This window comes from Mus pahari, chromosome 18, assembly GCF_900095145.1.
Source record: "Mus pahari chromosome 18, PAHARI_EIJ_v1.1, whole genome shotgun sequence".
Classification (NCBI taxonomy): Eukaryota; Metazoa; Chordata; class Mammalia; order Rodentia; family Muridae; genus Mus; species Mus pahari.
This window is the reverse complement of record NC_034607.1, coordinates 15,901,688-15,920,876: the sequence shown is the minus strand read 5'-3', so window position 1 is coordinate 15,920,876 and position 19,189 is coordinate 15,901,688. Positions and strand designations below refer to the sequence as shown.

At 50.1% G+C, this 19,189-nt stretch overlaps 2 protein-coding genes across 3 annotated transcripts in view; both read right to left on the bottom strand.

The window, feature by feature from the left end:
- Nucleotides 1-6,403, bottom strand: part of LOC110336117 (CMRF35-like molecule 8) — an 8,781-nt gene extending 2,378 nt beyond the window's left edge. Inside the window, exons 1-5 of the mRNA XM_021218540.1 lie at nt 6,333-6,403; nt 5,769-6,089; nt 3,667-3,730; nt 1,742-1,869; nt 262-320 (exon numbers count right to left, since the gene is read on the bottom strand). Of these exons, the coding sequence (XP_021074199.1) occupies nt 262-320; nt 1,742-1,869; nt 3,667-3,730; nt 5,769-6,089; nt 6,333-6,390 (630 nt within the window). The 5' untranslated portion in view covers nt 6,391-6,403. The remainder of the gene's footprint in view (nt 1-261; nt 321-1,741; nt 1,870-3,666; nt 3,731-5,768; nt 6,090-6,332) is intronic.
- A 6,123-nt stretch (nt 6,404-12,526) lies between these two features.
- Nucleotides 12,527-19,189, bottom strand: part of Treml2 (triggering receptor expressed on myeloid cells like 2) — an 8,035-nt gene continuing 1,372 nt past the window's right edge. Inside the window, exons 2-5 of one of the 2 annotated variants that reach the window (XM_021218566.2) lie at nt 17,714-18,034; nt 14,025-14,460; nt 12,990-13,096; nt 12,527-12,789 (exon numbers count right to left, since the gene is read on the bottom strand). In XM_021218566.2, coding sequence (XP_021074225.1) covers nt 12,692-12,789; nt 12,990-13,096; nt 14,025-14,460; nt 17,714-18,034 — 962 coding nt within the window. In that variant the 3' untranslated portion in view covers nt 12,527-12,691. The remainder of the gene's footprint in view (nt 12,790-12,989; nt 13,097-14,024; nt 14,461-17,713; nt 18,035-19,189) is intronic. The other variant, XM_029531536.1, reaches the window with a different exon arrangement.

Genomic DNA, 19,189 nt, shown 5'->3' with positions numbered 1-19,189 from the left:
TCTCTCTCTCTCTCTCTCTCTCTCTCTCTCTCTCTCTCTCTCTCTCTCTCTCTCTCTCGTTTGAGTTTGGGAAACACAAGGAGAAGAAATGCATAAAAAGGAAGCACATAAGAGAAGCAGTCATGAGTACATGAGCAGTCATGAGTGTATCTCACCACTTAGAGTAAAGAGAAACTGAATGCAGGCTAAAGTTTACAACCACAGATGTACACCAGAAAGCCAGGGTTCCCTAAATCCTGGGGGAGAGTCATTTTTACTTACAGTGGTCTCCTCCTTCTGGCCTGAAAAGTCTTCATAGATAGGGTGACACTGGTTCTGAACTGTGAGGAAACCAGCAAGGTTAGTGGAAGGACCTCCCATGTACCAACTTACCCACTTCCCATGGCAACCACAGGCTGGGCAAAGGGATCCCGATGGAAGAGAGGCCAGTGCCTGGCCAAAGAATAGGTTCTGCCCCGGGAGCTCCCAAGTACCCAGCACTGAGTAGTGTCCAGGGATTCTAAGATAGCCTGGCTGCCTGTGTTTAATCTGTACATTCCTGCTCAACTTCCTGATCAGTTTCAGGGCACTCCCTGTAGATTCCAGATTTAAACATCAAATTTAACTATAATCTGTTCACTGGTGTGGTTATAGGTAGTAAGAGGTTGGATTTCAGATTTCTTGTGTCCCGAGCCCTCAGTGTGAAGTGCAGCATTCCTGTGAACATACCCTTCCACACTCGCTCCTGGACACACACTCACACGTATTCGGAGATGAACACAGAATAAGAATGTGTGTTCAGAATCCAAGAGTTTTGCTGGTCCTCTTTTGTCTTCTAAAAACCGCCAACAGTAACCCACTAAACTGATTGTACAACATTTAGAAAGTGTGCATATAGAATTTCAAAAATTTCTCCTTTCTAAGGAATTTTTTTGAGCTTAAAAAGAATAATGTTCACAAGCTCCAGAAGTATTCTGATCCACTCACACTTCAATCTTGTTAAACACACAGAACTATCTGACCAGAGCAGTTACAAGCTACCTCCTTGGCAAAAATATAGGGCATGACCTACTGACCTACTGACCTACCACCCTTATCCATGCTCTTCATGTTGTACACTGTGCCCTTTGAGCCATTCGTTTTACATATTTGCTACTTTGTATTTTTTTGACCTACATACTTCTCTGCACTTCCTTCATATTGAGAAAAACAAAATTTAAAGATGATAGCAACATGCATTTCAATATCGTACACCAGAAAGTTCTTTATATAAACTTATTAACAAGTTGCTAATCATAAAGTTGAAAAATGTGGGGACTGGAGAGATGGATCAGTAGTTATGAATGTGTATTATTTTTCAAGATAACTCAGGTTATCTCAGCACTCACGAGGAGGTGGCTCACAACTCTCCCGTAACTCTGCCTCCAGCGGATCTGATAAGCATCAGGCACACACATTGGTGCCCAGAAATGTGTGCAAGCCAAACCTCTACGTTCACAAAATAAAAGAATAAAAAATTAAGATGAAAAATGTATATGAGCCAAAATCCTAGCACACCTTGTCGTAACCAAATGGATGGGTTGTTGAGGTGCCCTGGGTTAGCTGACCTGAAGGCTGAGTGGGGCCGGTATATCATCGTCCCCATGGTGCCCATACCCCCTGACCCCTGGCCTGTCACCTTGTAATGGGCAAGGAAGCCACTTGGACACCTTGCCTTTCAGGTCAGTTTCCTTGTCATCAAAAACAACCAGGACGGGCTTACCGTTCAGGGCCTTCCCTCGAGCTTTCCTCAGGTACAGGATCACAAGGATGATGAGTGTGAGCAGTAGCAGAACAGCCACGACCACCCCCGCAATGATGGCCTTCCACATCGGGCTTTCTGGAGATCGTCTGAACAAGGATTAGCCAGGTAAGGAGTTTCAGAGCCCAGCACACCTCCTGCCAAAAAACCTTCCTTCCCCAGGCCCGCAGTTCCCACCGGTTCTCCCCCAACCCAGCCTCTTCTGAGGTCCCCTGCTCAGCGGGGCAAGGGACCACTCTCCTGTGCAGCGGACCTGCCTCCCAAATCCTCCAGTCTCCAGAATAGGGTGACATTGATAATGTCACAAGCCATTGTTCCTTTTCCTGTTTCCATGGTTCCTGTCACTTAGCTCCCCCCTTGGGACTCTGAACTTGCTAGCTCCAGCCTCTTTCTTTCACCGGGCCCCTGTCCCCATCCTGCAGCTTTACCTCAGCCCTTCTCTGTGAGACAGTCAGCTCCCAGGAGAACCAGGGGACCTGACAAACAGCTCTGCCAGCTAAGTGCACTTCAATATGTCCTACTTTGGGTCTAAAGAAGGACCCAGAGGTAGACAAGACCTTCCACACCTGGCTGTCTCAGAGCGACCTCTAGGGAAGGAGTCTGAATGGCCAGGCCATAGAGAAAAAGGAAGCACATTCAGGGACATCTCCGCTCAACTCATTTCCAGTTTAATCTTTTTAGGCAAGGAGTGGCCTGCAGGAGCCTAGGGCCCACTGTCTTCATAGAGGCTGGGTTTGGAGAGAAGTAGGTGGCAGAGGCCAAGGGCCCAGGGCTTGGAAACCCATCCAGGCAGGGGAAGATTCCAGGCCATGAAGCTAAGAACAGCAGGTAGTGCCCTTTCTCCATACTCAACACCGTTTCCTGACAGTAGCCCGCTCATACTGAAGGACAAGACAGGGTCGTAAGAAGGGCAGAGGTAGACAGCAGTGTAGTCACATGGCTGCCTACACGGATGGCAAGGGGGGATCCTTGCCACCAGCACCCTAGTCCACCCTCCCTGTACTCCAGGAGACGGTGGTACTGAAGGGAGGCTAGCTGTCCTTCAAAGCACATCTAGTGATGACTGGTGACATTTTTAATGACCACACCTGTGTTCAGAAAAATACTCGTGCCATTGGCCATTCAAGGCCAAGGACACTGTTAACTATCTTAAAAGGTGCAGAACGGCCTCCTGTGACAAGGAATTAGGCAGCCGCAAATAGTGAGAGCCTGGACTAGAGGCACAGGCCCATCACCCCAGATACAGGAAGCTGAAGCAGGAGGACCAAAAGTTCAAGGTCAGCTTGCGTGGTAGAGTGAATTTAAAGGCCAGCTTGGGTTACTTAAGTGAGAGCTCAGTCTCAAAAATCAAAAGCGGAAAGCTGAGAGTCAAAACTCCTGCCCCGAAAATGTGAGGTCTCAGGTTCAACCTGCATCATAGAAGATAAGTAGAAGATAGACAGACAGACAGACAGACAGACAGATAGATGATAGATATATGAAAGGTAGATGATAAATAGATAATAGATAGATAGATAGATAGATAGATAGATAATAGATAGATGATAGATAGATGATAAATAGATGATAGATGATAGATAGATGAAAGATAGATGATAAATAGATAATAGATAGATTGATGATAGATATATGACAGATAGATAGATGATAGATAGATGATGATAGAGAGAGATAGAAAGAGAGAGATAGACAAATATGAAATATTATTGTGATTTCTTTTCACAGATGAGAGAACTGAGCCTATATAAAATGGTCAGAAGTGACCAGCTGACTCTGTCCATCCTGTGAGAGTCGGTATCTATCAGGGTGACAGTTAGTTGGAGAACTATAGTTAGGAGGATGGGAGGAAACCCAAGACGGGGGACAGGCCAGGGAGCCTGCAGTACCTGTCAGTGACGGGGCTGTGGGTAGAGGCCAGGGCTGTCGTCCTCCAGGAGGTCGTGTATGAGACTGAAGCTGTAAGAGACCACAGTGAGTTCAGCATCTGTCTTCTCACCTCCCCAAACCCCCCACTCTCCAACCCTGGAAGAGAAGGAACCCACTCACGGCCCCGGAGCCAGCAAACAAGGACTCAGAGTAGCACCGTCCACTCTCCCTGCACAGAAAGGCAATGCTGTGCTGTGAATGGGGCAGGACTTCCCTCTCCAGAGAAAGCACCATACGCGTTACTGTAAATGAGACCTCGGGGCCTCTTCTGTTTCCTGTGTTCTTTCATCTTAGGATTTTTAGTATCATTAGTTATGTGTATGTGGCAGGGGTGATATATGCAGGTGAGTGCAGTCTCCATGGAGACCAGAGGCCCTGGAGCTGGAGTTACAGGCTTCAGTGAGCTACCAGATGAGGACCCTGGGAACCGAACGCAGGTCCTCTGTCAGAGCAGCAAGCACCCTTAACCACTGAGCAATCTGACCAGCCCCCGGTGTTCTTTTGTAAAACGTGTCTTTATACACATGTATTCTGTATGTTTGTGTGTATGCATGTGTACACGTGCCTGTGGAGGCTAAAGGATATTTTTAGCCGTCTTGACTCAGGTGCAATCCACCTCGTTTTTATTTTATTTAATTTTCGAGACTGGGTTTCTCACTAGCCTGGACCTCACCAGCGAGCCTCAAGGTTCGTCCTGTCACCACCTCTCCAGCGTTGGGATTACAAACACAAAGCTCTGTGACCAGCCCTTTCTTCACTGTACCTTTGGGGAATTGAACTAGGGTCCTCAGACTTGCATAGTTTCTCGGAAACTTGTTACACTACCGTGATAAGACACCCTGTCCGGAGCGACACTGAGAGAAAGTGTCCACAGTTCAAAGTCCAGTCCATCACAGCAAGGTGACAGAAGTCAAGGCTACGGGGACTTGAAGCAGCTGGCTGCAGGTGTATCCAGTGTCAAGGAGCAGAGAGCATCGAATGCACGCAACTCGCATCCTCTTTTTTTTTTTTTTTTTTTTTTTTTTTATTGCATCCCATACCCCAAGCTTAGGGAATGGTGCCACCCACTTTTAAGATGGGTCTTCCCACCTCAAGCCAAGATAATCTTTCACAACGGTGCTGAGAGACTTGTCTCCCTGGTCCTTCTAGGTTCTGACTCTTTGACAACTAAAATTAATCTCCACCTGTGGCAAGCATTTTATTGTCTGGATCGTCTCCCCAGTCTTGTGCCCACTGTGTTTGAAGGTGTAGGAAGGTGCCGGGAATGCGCTACTGCAGCAGGAAAAGTCCTGGGACTGGGGTTGTGAACACATGAACATCAAGTGTGAGTGCAGAGAGCCCTAAGCCACTGCAGTCTTTGGCGGCAGTAGCCTCTGGACCACTGTCTGAGAGCTCAAAGGCTCTCACTTGTCAAGGGCAGAACCCGAAGGGAACTCACATCGGCCAGCCTCCCCGACTAAGCCTCAAGTCGGCCTCACTTTCTACCTGTCTCCTCTGAATCCACATCTCTCAGCGCCCTGCCCATTGGCTCTGAGATCTCTCCACCACCCCTGGAGAGAGGGTTTCTGATGCGATTACAGGCAATGGATGTTCAGGAATGGAAGGTTGTGAATGCACGGGGGAGCTCTAAGATCCAGCCAAAGAAACAGATTTCTGTTAGCAGCAATGCAGTAAGAACCAGCCAGTGGCCAGCAAGCTTGGGGTTCAGCTGGCCACTGGCTTTAAGTGGCTGGTGGCCTTGCGGGAGGTGTCATTCTTCTCTACACCAGTTGTCAGCTACGAGAGCAGAGATTTTCAGCCTTCCTAATGCTGTGTGTGACACTAAGACAGTTCCTCATGCCGAGGTGACCCCTAATCACAACATTATTTTGTTGCTACTCTGTAACTGTAATTTTGTAATTATTATGAATCATAATGTAAATATCAGATGTGAGAACCCTGTAGGGCGCTTGACCCACAGGTTGAGAATGTCTCTACTAGAGGAAGCTGTTTCTTGAGTCCTCACCAACTCTGGAGGCTTGCGACTCAGGAAGGATGAAACCACATGGAAGGGGAAGCTCACCTTTTGACACCTCCAGGCGGATACTCCTGAAAACAATTATCCTGTTATTAGCAGTGATCCCAAAATGATAGACACCCGAGTCACCTATCTTGAGATCAGTCATGGTGACAGTGAAGTAGTTGAACCGAGAAGACTGCTGGATGGAGAATCTTAGCTTCTTGTCACCTGTGCTGACACTCGTCACGGAGGGGTGACAAAGGGATTCTATTTGCTTACACCAGATCTTCTCATTGTAGTGGTAGATGGGATCATACCAGCATGTCACAGAAACAGTCTTGCCCTCCTGTGCTCGATGCAACTCCAGGTCCTGTGTCCAGGAGCCTGGGAATACATGCTTCATGTCAGAGAGCCCCCGTCCTCTGCAGCAGCAGGAGGAAATGGGTTCCCTTCACAGGGAGAGACCCTCTGTGTGTCTATGCTCAGAACTTGCTTACAGCCAGAAGCTGGCCACAGCCCCCCATGTACTCTGCCCTCCCAAGCACAGAGCCCCATTGTGCATACCTCCTGCCCCCTTCCCTCTCCTCAACCTGGTCCCTTCCCTCTGTCCTTGTCCCCTGTCCTCACCTGAGGCCAGGAGCAGCAGCAGCACTGGGGAGAGCAGGGATGTGGGNTCCCAGGCCATCACTGAGTCCTCCTGAGCTGGGATGGGGAGCAAGAAAGGAGGGGCGCTCTGAAGAGAGGAGAGCTGTCCTGGGCAGGATTCAGGAGCCACCACAGTCAGTCCTGTGCGAGCTGCTGGGGAAGGCAGAGACCTCTGTGGGTGAGAGAGAAGCTGGGCAAGGCCTGTGCGGTCCTGTGGATCCTCCAGCTACAGGGCTTTGAGTCTAGGCCCCTGCTCTGAACTACATGAAGGCTCTCAGAGACTCTGAGCTCCTGCCTCACAAGGCCAGGGCTGAGGAGGTCTGTGACCGCCCAGGAGGAAAGTGGAGTAAGAGAAGGCTCATTTCTCCTCCCCGGCCGGTTCTCCCACTTCCTCTTTAGCTTAAAGTCTCTGTTCTCCACCCAAGATGCACCACTGACAGTAGGTGACAGAATCAGAGGCCCTTTGGAGACCTGGCTTGAACTCCAAGCCTGGCTTGCCCTTGGGTCAGACCCTTCCTACCAGCCCACCTGTCCTGTGTGGAGCAGAGGCCATGGGAGGAAAGGAGATGGGCAGTTATTCCCAGGAATGGAGGAGCAAGGGGGCAGCAGGAGCCTGGTCAGGTTGGGAGATGGGAAAGCTGGGCATGAAGAAAGACTTCAGTATGGGAGAAGGGAAACGGGGGCCCCCAGCCCTGTGTTATGCCTGTACACTCTACTTCCCAACATGCCACACCCACTGCTAAGAATATGATGTATGCATTAAACATCTTAAAAATAGCTTTCACAGGACAGGGAGATGCATCAGCAGGTAAGGACATGTGCTACCCAGACTGAGAACCTGAGTTTGAGCCCTGTGACCCACATGCTGGAAGGGGAGACCCAATTCCTAACAGCCGTGTGCTCAATTTCACACAAAGAAAACGTAAAGTAAATAAATATACATGTCACTGCATGCGCTATGAAATATCAAATGTTCACAGTTATCAGATAAGTAAGGAGGAAACCAGGCATTATGGTGCCTGACTATCGCCCTAGAACTTGGGAGGCAGAGGCAGGAGGATGGAGAGGTCAAGTGTATCCTTGGTCACATAGCAAGTTCAGTCAGGGCCTATGAGGACTGGTCACAAAATAAACAAATAAAAATAAAATGTAAAAACCTGTCATAGTGGGGAACCTTTCAATGGCAATGCAGTGTTTCAGGTAGGACGCCAGGGAGCAAGGGCTGATGAGATGGGCACAGGACAGGTGAAAGGCTCTGAGGAAGAACGGGACAGAGGGAGCTTTGTGCATGCACTGAGGAAGCACAGGTCACCCTGGGAGGAGGCCTGAGAGGTGGGAAAGCCTTTGGTCAAGTTGGCAAAGGGATGTCAAGCCTTTTGATACCTGTGTCAATCAGGCAGTGGCAAAGGCAGGGTGTCTAGGGGGGAAGTTGTGCCTTGGCAGGGTGACATTCTGCAGCTGAAGGGCTAGCTCGGTGACTCCTCACCACTCCCGGCATGGAGCAGGACATCTGAGGATGCTGAGGGCCGACCTGCAGCATCCTTCGCAGTGCGCAGAGCAAGGCGAGCCTTCTGCAGCCGCTGTGGAAACTCTACGGGAGAGGGCACAACTGTGGCCACAGGCTCACTTCACCTGCTCCTTGCACCAAAACAGCCAGCCCTGTGAGGGGTGGTCAGTCCCTACAGCCTTTAGCTCAGGAGACTGTTGCCTCTCTAAGGCAGGCAGCATCCCTGGCCTATCTGGTACCCTTGCTGGTTATGCACTTACAAGACCTAACTGGGCTTTGGTTCTGACTCTGCTGGGGATCCAGAAAGACAAGAAGAGGAAGGAAACTGGGCTGGGGATTGAGAAAAGAGAAGCCATGGAGGCTGTAGGAGCTGAGGAAATGGCTGTCTACAGCACTCCCCTGTTTCTAGTGTCCCCACCTCAGAGTCCCCACGTGTGGCAGTATTAGAGTGAACATCCCTCATGCATTTGCTGATTCACAGAACCCCATCCCTGGGTGACCATACATGAGTGGATGGGGGTGACTCACATTCTCCTTTCTAACTTCTCCTTTGCTGAAGATCTCCATGCACCCATCCCTGAGGCCAGTTCTTGGTCTCCTCTGTCCACATAGCTCATATAGCAGGCAGCCTTGCCAAGGTCCAGACTCTGCAGTGTCTGTACCCACATCTCTACAACCTCCTGCGGGCATCACCCACCTCCTGACAACAGCCCAAGCTCTGAGATACACAGAGGAAACTCCCCCAGGAAGCCCGACCATCCCGAGCTTGCAGCATCTCCAAGGCTCCTCTCCCTGAAGCACTCAAGCTTGTCCTGCCTCCTGGACCACAGCATCCTACCCTGTGTTAGGGTCTAACGTGTAAGCAGCTGCACTGTGCCTTCTCTTCCTCAGTCGCTGTCAGACTGAGGCCAGAGCTGGCTGACTTCCCTTCCCTGCCTGTCCTGCCTCTCTAGATGTTGAGCTATACTCATGCGACTGACATGCACATACCTTGCCCTAGAAGGTGGTATCCAGGGCTCCTCTCCCTGTTCCTGTCCAGAAGGGGACACAGTATCAGAGAGGGACAGTGACTCATTGTAGTCACACTGCCATGAAGGGCTACACTGGGGATTCGAACTCAGGCCTTGACCTCAGGACCATTGCATGTTAACTATTCCCATGGAGCTCACACTGAAGAGGCCAGGGCAATGGTTTGAGTGAGATGTTCCCCATCGTCTCAGGCCCCTGAACACTTGGTACCCAGCTGGGAGAGCTGTTGGGACAGTTCAGGAGGAGGCCTTGCTGGAGGAAGTGTGTCATACGGGGTGGGCTTTGAGAGCCTAAGTCCTTACCCTACTGTGTGTTCCCTCTCTCTCTGCTTCTTGCTTTGTGAGTTTGCAGCTTCCTGCCCCAGCCTGCTGCACGCTGCCATGCTTCTCTGTCAGTGGAGTCTCGTCTCTTTAGGATGCTAAGCCCAAATAGATTCTTCCGTTTACAAGTTGCCTTTGGTCATGGTGTGACCCGGACCAGAGGGCTTCTGTGCAGGTTCCTGAGAGGGTAGACCAGGAATGAAACAAATAAAGAAGATAGGAGACCTGGGATCAGGAGGCCCTGCAGAAGCTGATGGCTTATGCCAAGCAAATTTATTAACAACGACAGCAGTTTTATGTGGCTTGCCGAGGGGAAATGGGACAGAGTCAGTTGAAAGCTGTTGTACAATAGGATCAAGTCAGTAGGACGCTAATCAAATAATGTTGCCTAAAATACAGGATATCAAGTGTATCACAGAGAGATTTCATAGTGGCACTGGGACTAATAACCACAGCTCCTTGTAGGGAGGAGTTGGGTCTAAAGGTCATTTGACAAAAACCACAGCTTCCCCAAGGCCCTGGCCCTGGGCTACTATTGACTTTACCAGGTGTAATTCTGGTGTTAGATAAGGGAATACTTTCTTCTCAGAACATTAGAGCTTCAGGGAGATCCTTGGGTCAGCTGGCTCCCAACAAACGTGTTTTATCACAGCAACTGATAATCCAGCCATTATCAGGGAACCCCAGCATCCCTGTGGTGAGGATAGAAGCAGGAGGAGAGGAGATCAAGGAAGTTGATAGTTACCTTTTACTGTCCCCTTGACACAGCCTAGAGTCTCCCTAGGAGAGTCTCAATTGAGGGATCAACCTGATCAAAGTGGCCTGAGACATGTCTCTGAGGGATTGTCTTGGTTGTTAGTTAATATGGGAGGCTCCAGTCCACTGTGGGTGACACCATTCCCTGGGCAAGTGGTCCTGAGATGTATCAGAAAGCTAGCTAAGCAAGCTAAGGCAGCAGACAGCATTTCTTTGTGGTCTCTGCTCCAGTCCCTGCTTGAGCTCCTGTCCTGACTTCTTCAGTGATGGGCTGTGGCCTGGAAGCATAAGCCAAATAAACCCTTTCCTCCACAGGCTGCTCTTGGTGGCTGGTTTTTGCTGTTATTATTTTTTAAAGATTTCTTTTAAGATTATGTGTATATGCATGTACCTGTAATAGTTTATATGTGTATGTATGTGTACCTGTAATAGTTTATATGTGTATATGTGTGTACTTACAATAGTTTATATGTGTGTGCATGTACCTGTAATAGTTTACATGTGTATATGTGTGTACCTGTAATGGTTTATATGTGTATATGTGTTTTTACCTGTAATAGTTTATATGTGTATATTTGTGTACCTGTAATAGTTTATATGTGTGTGTACCTGTAATAGTTGATATGTGTATATGTGTGTACCTACAATAGTTTATATGTGTGTGTGTACCTGTAATAGTTTATATGTGTATATGTGTTTTTACCTGTAATAGTTTATATGTGCATATGTGTGTACCTGTAATAGTTTATATATGTATGTGTACCTGTAATAGTTGATATGTGTATATGTGTGTACCTACAATAGTTTATATGTGTATGTGTGTACCTGTAATGGTTTGTATGTGTATATGTGTGTACCTGTAATGGTTTAGATGCACCATGTGTATGCGCTGCCTGAGGAGGCCAGAAAGGGGCATCAGATGCCCTGGAACTGGAGTTACAGGATGAGCTCCCAGTGTGGGAGCTGGAAACTGAGCCTGGGTCCTGGCAGGAGTCGTGAGCATGTTAAGCATGAGCCATCCTTGCAGCCTCTGGTCAGAGAGTGTTAGTCCCAGCAGCAGGAGGAACACTCAAACCCCACTCAGCTCCTAACGAGCAACAGGACAGGAAAGACCTCCAGGGACGCACGAGACGCTTACAGGTCGCACAGTGTTTAATGTCACCCATTGTGTCTCCAACCAATCTTTAGTGGCAGGAATTATTATCCCCTTTCATAGGAGAGAAAAGCGAGGCCCAGACTGGGTTTGTGGCTTGGTCAGGGTCACACAGGGACAGTGGCATCACCGGTCCTTATGCCTGACCTCTCCATCATGAAACAAGACTGTGGGGGACAATGAAATGAAAATGGAGGTTCAGGGCCAGTATGGAGGTGGGACTGTAGAGGCAGTGTGAGTTAATCCCCTTTAGTTATCCACTAGGGTGGTGGCTCTATACAGATGCTCGCTAGCCAGAGGTGTGTGTGTGTGTCCCCATCCGTCCATCCATCCTTCCAGAACTTGTTTTGTCAGTTGTTCAGTCTGATCTTCCCTCTTCCGCTCTCGTCTGGAAGCAGAGAGGAGATGCCCTCTTCTCCCCCTCTGTCCTCTGACTTTACAACTTTGGCCCTTCCTCTTGCCTCAAAGCTATCCTGGAGTGCACACCAAGGCCCTAGCTGTGTCACCTACCTGACTGTGATATTTGCTGAGTCAGGATGTCCCTGACACAGGGCTGAGAGTGTAGATGCTGCATGGCCCAGGAACCTTTCCATGCTCCGTGGGCTAGTGAGCATCTCTACTAGGGAGGCAGTTCAGCCCACAGCCCACAACCCACAGCCCTGCTCTACTCTGGACCAATGATCTAGATAGTAGAGGGCAAGTCTGAGCTGTCTGGACGACTTCTTCTTCTTCTTCTTCTTCTTCTTCTTCTTCTTCTTCTTCTTCTTCTTCTTCTTCTTCTTCTTCTTCTTCTTCTTCTCCTCCTCCTCCTCATCTTCCTCTTTTGCTTCCTGTCCCCCTCCCTCTTTCCCCTCCCCCACCCCCACTCCATGTGTGTCTGTGTGTCCAGGCATCTTCCCATCTTTCTGTCCTAGAATCTGATTTGTCATTCTCCCGCTCTGCCCCTCTCTCTCCTGCTGCTTTAAGCAGGGGAGCCCCATTTGCTCTTTCCTCAGAAGTGGCCTTGCTTTGGTCATGGCCGACCCCAGTGTCTGGAGTCTGAGTCTCTGCGCTCAGTCTCCTCCATGAGTTCATCTCTGTAGCGTGGGAGCAGGAAATCGAGTGGGGGAAACCCAGGTTCGGCCTTTGCACTTCTCTTGGGAGAGAACAGCCCTGTAGCTGAAGGCTGTCACCGGCCTGAAGGGGTTGCCAGGCAGGAAACAAGTGGAAACATATGTGACCTGTAGGCTCCTAGGACAGAAAGGACCAGCAGCCACAGTCAGGGAATATCAGAAGACACATGGCCTTCGTCAGCTCTGGGACCTCCTGCTACCAACTCCTCTGTGGTCCAGGACTTAGTCACTGTTCCTTCTCAACCAGAACAGAACTCTAGAAAGTTCTGGCTGCCTTGGGGTCTCCTGAGACCTGACTCTTGTCTCCAAACATATAGAGGCGTTTGAAGGGAACAGAGGGAAGCCGAGGACAGAGTGACCCTGGGTAAAGAGAAGGCAGCTCTACTGTCCTCCTGCCCCAGGGCCACTGCCTGGTCTTTGGTCATCTTCTGGTCTTCTGAGCCCACTGGAAATTGCTTCCCAGCTCACTGAGTTATCTTAGACCAAGCAGGCTTCCACAGTGTCTCTGGTCCTTCAGGAAGGTGTATCCAGGGTTTAGCATAGTTGCTGCCCAAGTTGTATCCTACAACACATAGGGAGATGTAATGAAGGGCCGTGCCTGGCAGCTCTCAGTGCCCCAATACACCCGGGTGACTCTGCCCCTCTCTGGACTCTGCTAGATTCCTTCATCCCCTTAAGAGACATGTAGGACCATCCGTGCCTGGTCACAGTGCTCAGATACCCAGATTTTGGCCCTGAGAGGCCAGGAGTGGGCATACTCACTTCCCATGTGTCTCTTCTTCCAAAACCCATAGGCTATGACCAACACCACAGGTGCTGGAAGAAAGGTCAACACCACCACCATCGCAGGAATGTAAGTCTCCTGGGACCTGAGGAGGAAGGACAGAAGGGAAGAGTTAGCCCCAGGTTCTCCACCGTGGCCACAGCTTTCTTTGGCAGCGTGAAGCACAGACCAGGTATGCGGCCTCACAGTACACCTCTCCAGGTAGCTAGCCTCTTTCTCTCCCTCTCTCCCTCTGTCTGTCTGTCTGTCTGTCTGTCTGTCTGTCTGTCTGTCTGTCTCCCTGTCTCTCTGTGTCTGTCTGTCTCTCTGTCTGTCTGTCTCTCTCCCTATCTCTGTGTCTGTCTGTCTGTCTGTCTGTCTGTCTGTCTCTCTCTCTCTCTGAGGACCAGATATGGAATGAGAAAGGAGACATCAGAGTCCCAGGAAGTACATCACCGAGCATCTCCACTTGATACCTCCCCTCCATTCATCAGAGAAGACAAGGGCACTACAAAAAGATGCCCCCTCAGGATTGAAGAGATGGAGATTTTTGCCTCCATATTGACTGAGGAACCCTCTTGCCCACTTTGTCTTCTGTAGCAGAAGCACCCCCTTATGTGTCACTAGGGCCTGCACCCTCCTTTGTCACTGAGCCCTTTATGCTACCCCCTACTGACCGAGAACAGGAGTTGGCATATCACTGTCCCTTGGCCTTAAATGAGCATCTGACAAGCTGCCCGGGGGATGATGTTCTTGTGTGCACAGCAGAGGTCGCCTCAAGCACAGTTTGCCAGTCCCCTTCCATTCTGTGTCCCCTTGGCCAGGCCTTCCCATCTCTGCATCCATCGCCCTGACCCTCATCCCCATTGCTTTCCATCATGACCCTTTCCATCTCCCATAATCCCATTCAGCAACGGGCCACACTGAGTCCCTGGGAGGAGCAATAGAGACGGTTAGAAGTAAGAGTGACCTCTTTGGGTCTTTTGGGCTCTGAGTGCTGTGCTGGGGCCATGCCTGATAAAATATCACATAACCTGTTGGGAGTTAGCGGGTGGCACGTCCCCGTGGTGGACAAGCTGCTACTCTGGTGTCTGGACATGGTGTTGGTGGTCACTGGATCAGCTGAGGAGGATCTTTCACTGCTAGGAGACAGGGTTGCCGGCTGGGACTCTGTGCTCCTCTCAGGCTCTGTAACGGTGCCGCTGGTATCGGTGAAACTGTCGTGTGTCACGGGGGTCGGTGCGGTGGTCCCTGAAGCCAAGGTGAGGGGTCCAGATGTGAACACGGTCACGTCAGATGTGAACACGGTCACGTCAGATGCGAACACAGTCACGTCAGATGTGAACACGGTCACGTCAGATGCCAAAGGAGCGTGAGGGTCTGAAATACGGACTTGGCCGGTGGTGACAAATCCATCCACGGGGGTGTTGGTAAGATGTGGGGGGGAAACGTTTCTCTCAGTTGTGAGGGCTGAGGGACCAGAGAAGAAGAAATATTAGATGAAGCCAGAGGCTTGCCTGTGAGGGACAGGAGCCCTAGCCCCCTCAGATGTTAGAACAATGGCTAGAGCCTGCCTCTCTGTGACTCTGGGCTTGGCTCCTGGTTGTCGGGCTTGCATTCTTTTGAGAGTGACATAAAGGAGGGGACATGTAAGGGAGGGAGACTGTGGAACAATCTCCTTAGCCTCCCCTACCAGGCTGTTCCCAGAGCACAGCCCCATCTTCCTTCCTAACTCCCTGTCTTTTCCCAGGCTCTTCTCAATCACGAACCTCAGAGAGATCCCCTTCTCATATTACATACGTAATATGTGTGTTCGTATGTGTGCGCATGTGCCTCAGTCCACACGTGGAGGTTAGAGGACAACTTGCATGATGTCAGCTCTGTTGCCCCATCATATGGGTCTTTTGGGCTTGATGGCAGGTGCTCTGACCTACTGAGCCATCTCATGGCCCTTTTTTTTTTTGAGTTTAAGAGATGTTTCTACAATATGATGTTGTATAAAGGAGGCTACCCCCATAATTGTCAGACGGGAACTAGAACTGGGGGCAGAGAGGGGCCAAGAGTCCCAAATGCTGGAGGAAACTGCAAAGAGTCAAACACCTTCCTAGGGGTGCACTGAGACACACAGGAACAGATCCCGCCCCTTCAGGGTCTCATCCCAACTCTTTACTGCCAGAGCAAACAGGAGTCTGAACAGCATGCGGGAGCTGCACTCAGGAGCTTTTGAGTCTCTGTAGGAGCAAGACAGAGAAAGGCTTCCAACTCCTCTATTGGGCACAGAAAAGACACATTCCTGAAGCCACCAGACACTCCTGAAGCCACCAGACACTCTCTCTGCAGGGGGGCCGGAGCCCTTGCTCTGAACAAGGGAAGCCCGAACACCAATTAGGTGAGGCAAGAGATGGAGGAAGAGGCCAACTTATGACAAAGACTCTCGTGGCAAGGGCACCAGAAGAACCCTCCACAGGGGTATTTTGGGAGACACGAGTGTAGACGTTCACATCATAGACTTTCAAAGCATCGGCAAGAAAGGACTCAGCCAGCAGAGGGGATTCCCACCCCCTCTGTAAGTCACACCACTAAGGATCTTCCCTCGTTCCTGCTCAGCACACCAGTGTCGGTGGGTGAGGGAGAGTCAGGAAAGTGATCAAGAGGAAACCATCCTCTCCTTCCAAAACGGAAGGAGCTGGTCTGCCTCCCCATGAGGTTGCCCTGGGCTACAAGGCCTGGTCGTTGTGGGTGGAGAACAGACTGCTGAGGCTTACATGTTTCTTTCCATTTTTGTTTATTTATTTGGGGGGTGGGCACACACACTTTCCTGGCATGAGTGTGAGGATCAAAGGAGAATTTTCCAGTCCCAGGGATCGAACCAGGCTTGGCCTCAAACGTCCTTTCCCACCGACCCATCTCCTCACTGGCAGGAGATTTTTTTTTTTTTTTCTTGCAACTGAAAACATATGCCGAGTCAAAATGTCCCCAAGATTATCCCTAAGAAGCAGAAAATGAAGGCCTGAGAGGAGGTTTCAGTCAGTGTTATGCTTACCATGGAAGCACGAATTCCCCAGAGCCCAACATGGTGGCACACGCTTACGGTCCCCATGCTGGAGAGACAGAGACGGGAATCCCCGAGGTCACTGGCCAGGCAGCCTAACCTACTTGGCAAGTTCCAGGCTAGTGACAGACTGTCTCAAAGAAAATAAGTACATAAAAGAATGGGTGGCACCTGGGTACGACACCTGAGTTTGTTCACGGACCTCCACATACACTCCAGATCTGCCCCATCACTAAAATTTAAACTGCCTGCGTCACCTCTCCCCCCTGGGTCCTAGGAGGTGCCTTCCCATGACCAAATGGCTCACGATTCCCCTCCTAAGGAGCTAGCTTTGTGGGTTCCCTTATCTCCTAGCAACTGATGAGTCAGTATTCTCTTTCTGTCTCCCACTTGAGCAAATCCTGCACTCACTCCAAAATATGCAGAAAGCCTGGAAAAGAATAGAAAAATAGTAAAATAGTCAAGAGTAAAATGCTTGCCTTGAAACCATGAAAGCCTGGGCACACTGGTGTGTGCTTTTAACCTGGGCGTCGGTGAGCCAGCGTTGCCTACTTGGCATGCTCCAGGCCAGTGACAGGCCCTGTCTCAAACAACAGTGTGGGCAGCTCTAAGGAATGCTATCTGAGTTTGGCCTCACACATAAATATGCACGTACATACAGAGGCAGGGACAGATGGACAGACAGACACACACACATACAGGACAGGGGGAAGGGGAGATAGAGGAGGCAGGCAAAGAAATATATAACATGTTTGTTCTTCCTGTTGTAGTTAGAATTAGACCCAGCTCCATATCATGGAATTCAGGACAACTCGACTCTCCAGTGCTTAAAGCCTTAATAAAAACAACACATTGGCCTGGTGTGGTCACATACACCTTTAGCCTCAGCACTTCGGAGGCACAGGAAGGTGGATCTCTGTGAGTTCAAGATCAGCTGGGTTTACAGAGTGAGTGAGTACTAGAACAGCCAGACTATATAGTGAGACCCTGTCCCAAAACCAACCAACCAACCAACCAACCAACCAACCACTGCAGCCAATTACTCTAAACTTACTGTCATTCTTCCTTGTTTCCTAACCCTCTTCCCAACCCCCAGTCTGAGTGGACCAGTCACACCAGTTCTCCTTGTGCAGGCCTTGTTGTGTCTCACCTCAGGGCCCTTGCACATAAGGCTCTCCCAGCTATCGCTTGTCCAGGCCTCTGTGGGAGAGCTGTCACGGGGGCCCTGTTGAATGATCCCCGGTCCTCTGATGCTCACTGCAGCAGTCACATCCCTGACTCTGAGTAACTCTGCAGCTCATCATTGTTTTCTAAGGACATCTATTGTGCTGTACAACGATTTGTCTGGATTGGCGTGTCCCTGTCTGGCATCTCCCACAGGGCAGAGCTGAGGCTGGTTGGTCTTGTCAGTTATTATATTCTCAAAGCCTGTATATTACAGTGCCTGGCACACCCTCCGAGCTCAATGAGTATATGACATTCAGATAACTGTATACAACAAAGTAGAGTCCCGAGTTCCAGTCTCTCTCTGCTCAAGGGCAAGGGCAAAGCTACACAGAGCTTGCCCAAACCCATTTTCCTTGTCTGTGAAACCATGACAGGAGGATGTACACAGCAAAGAACCATTGTTCCACGATCCCGCCCGTCCAGGCTCTGTGCAGGTCTGCTCACCTGGATACACTTCCAGCTGGAAACCCACCAAGGGGTAGAAATGCCCGGCCGTGTTACGCATACACCAGTATCTCCCGGAGTCCTGGACTCTGAGAGCCTCCATAGTGATGCGGACCACCTTGACCTTGGCATCATCCCGTAGAGAGTAGCTGGGACCCCTCACCCAGCTCCGGGTGAAGTTGTGGTCGCACTTCTTCCTCTTGACTTTGCACCAAGACTTGGCCTCAACGAAGTTCCGGCGGTTCTTGTAGGAGCACTGCACAGACAGGGTCTCCCCTTCGCGCCGCCACACTTTCCTGTACAGGTTCTCATTGACAGGACCTGGGGAGACAGGACTTTCTGACCAAGGTTGGCCGAGAAAAGAAGACATCTTGAAACTGGAAGCTGGGGGTGAAGGGCGAGAGGGATGCTGTCCTGACTTCCTTGGAGCTCAGTGTGAGGCAAGACCATAGCCGGACCCTCAGAGAATCTGACTCAGAGAAACACAGCACCTCGAACCCGCAGAAGGACTGCTCTGAGTCTGATGGAAGAGGTCCCCCAGTCCCATGAGGGACACACCCCTAACACAAGAGCTCCCCCAGACAGACTCTTGTTCCTCTGGATATTTTCCGTTCTTCAGGGATGCCCAGGATTTCAAGACCGATCCAGACCCTGCCTTCAGGGAGACAGATGCAGACACAAACGGCTCATCAAGCTCTGGAACTAGAGACCACAAACTACAGAGGCCATGAGTAGGTTCCAGTATCCAGAAAAATGATGAAGAATTATTTCTCCCAATAGTAATCTCCCCTCCTCTTTCTCTCCTCCCTGGACACTCTCTTCTTTTTGTCTTGTTTGGGGTTGTGGGGAACACCATGCCTCGTATCTCCAGCATGGTAGGCAAGCACTCTAACCACTGAGCCACACCCCTGCCCCTACTGGAGACCTTTTAAATAGCACTCTCCATGGTCCTTAATTTTTAAATACCCTATATTAACACACAAATTAAGCATGCCGCACATACTTAAGCCCCATGGATGAGCCAGCCAACAGATACAGTATTCACTGTTCATCCAATTTTTTGTCATTGGGACTTGACTTTGACATCTGTAGATGTACCAGGCAAGTCATGGCTGTGTCAGGATGCTTGGGGCCTGCAGACCACAGGCTGGCCATGGATGGTAGAGTCTCTATACCTAGGAGTGAGATGTGTCCCAAGCCTGTAACAGCATGAAGGAGACTGTGATAGGGGGATCCTTAGTTTAAGACTAACCTGGGCTACCTAGTGAGTTCAGGCTAGCCTGGAAACAAAACCCCATCTCTAATCTGTACCTGTAACACCAGGGATGGGCTGGGGAGGCACAGGGAAGGGGGAAAGGGATGGACTGGAGTGCATACTTGTGTGTGTGTGTGCGTGTGTGTGTGTGTGTGTGTGTGTGTGTGTGTGTAATGCAGAGAGAGAGGGGAGAGGGAGAGGGAAAGGGAGAAGGGAAGAAG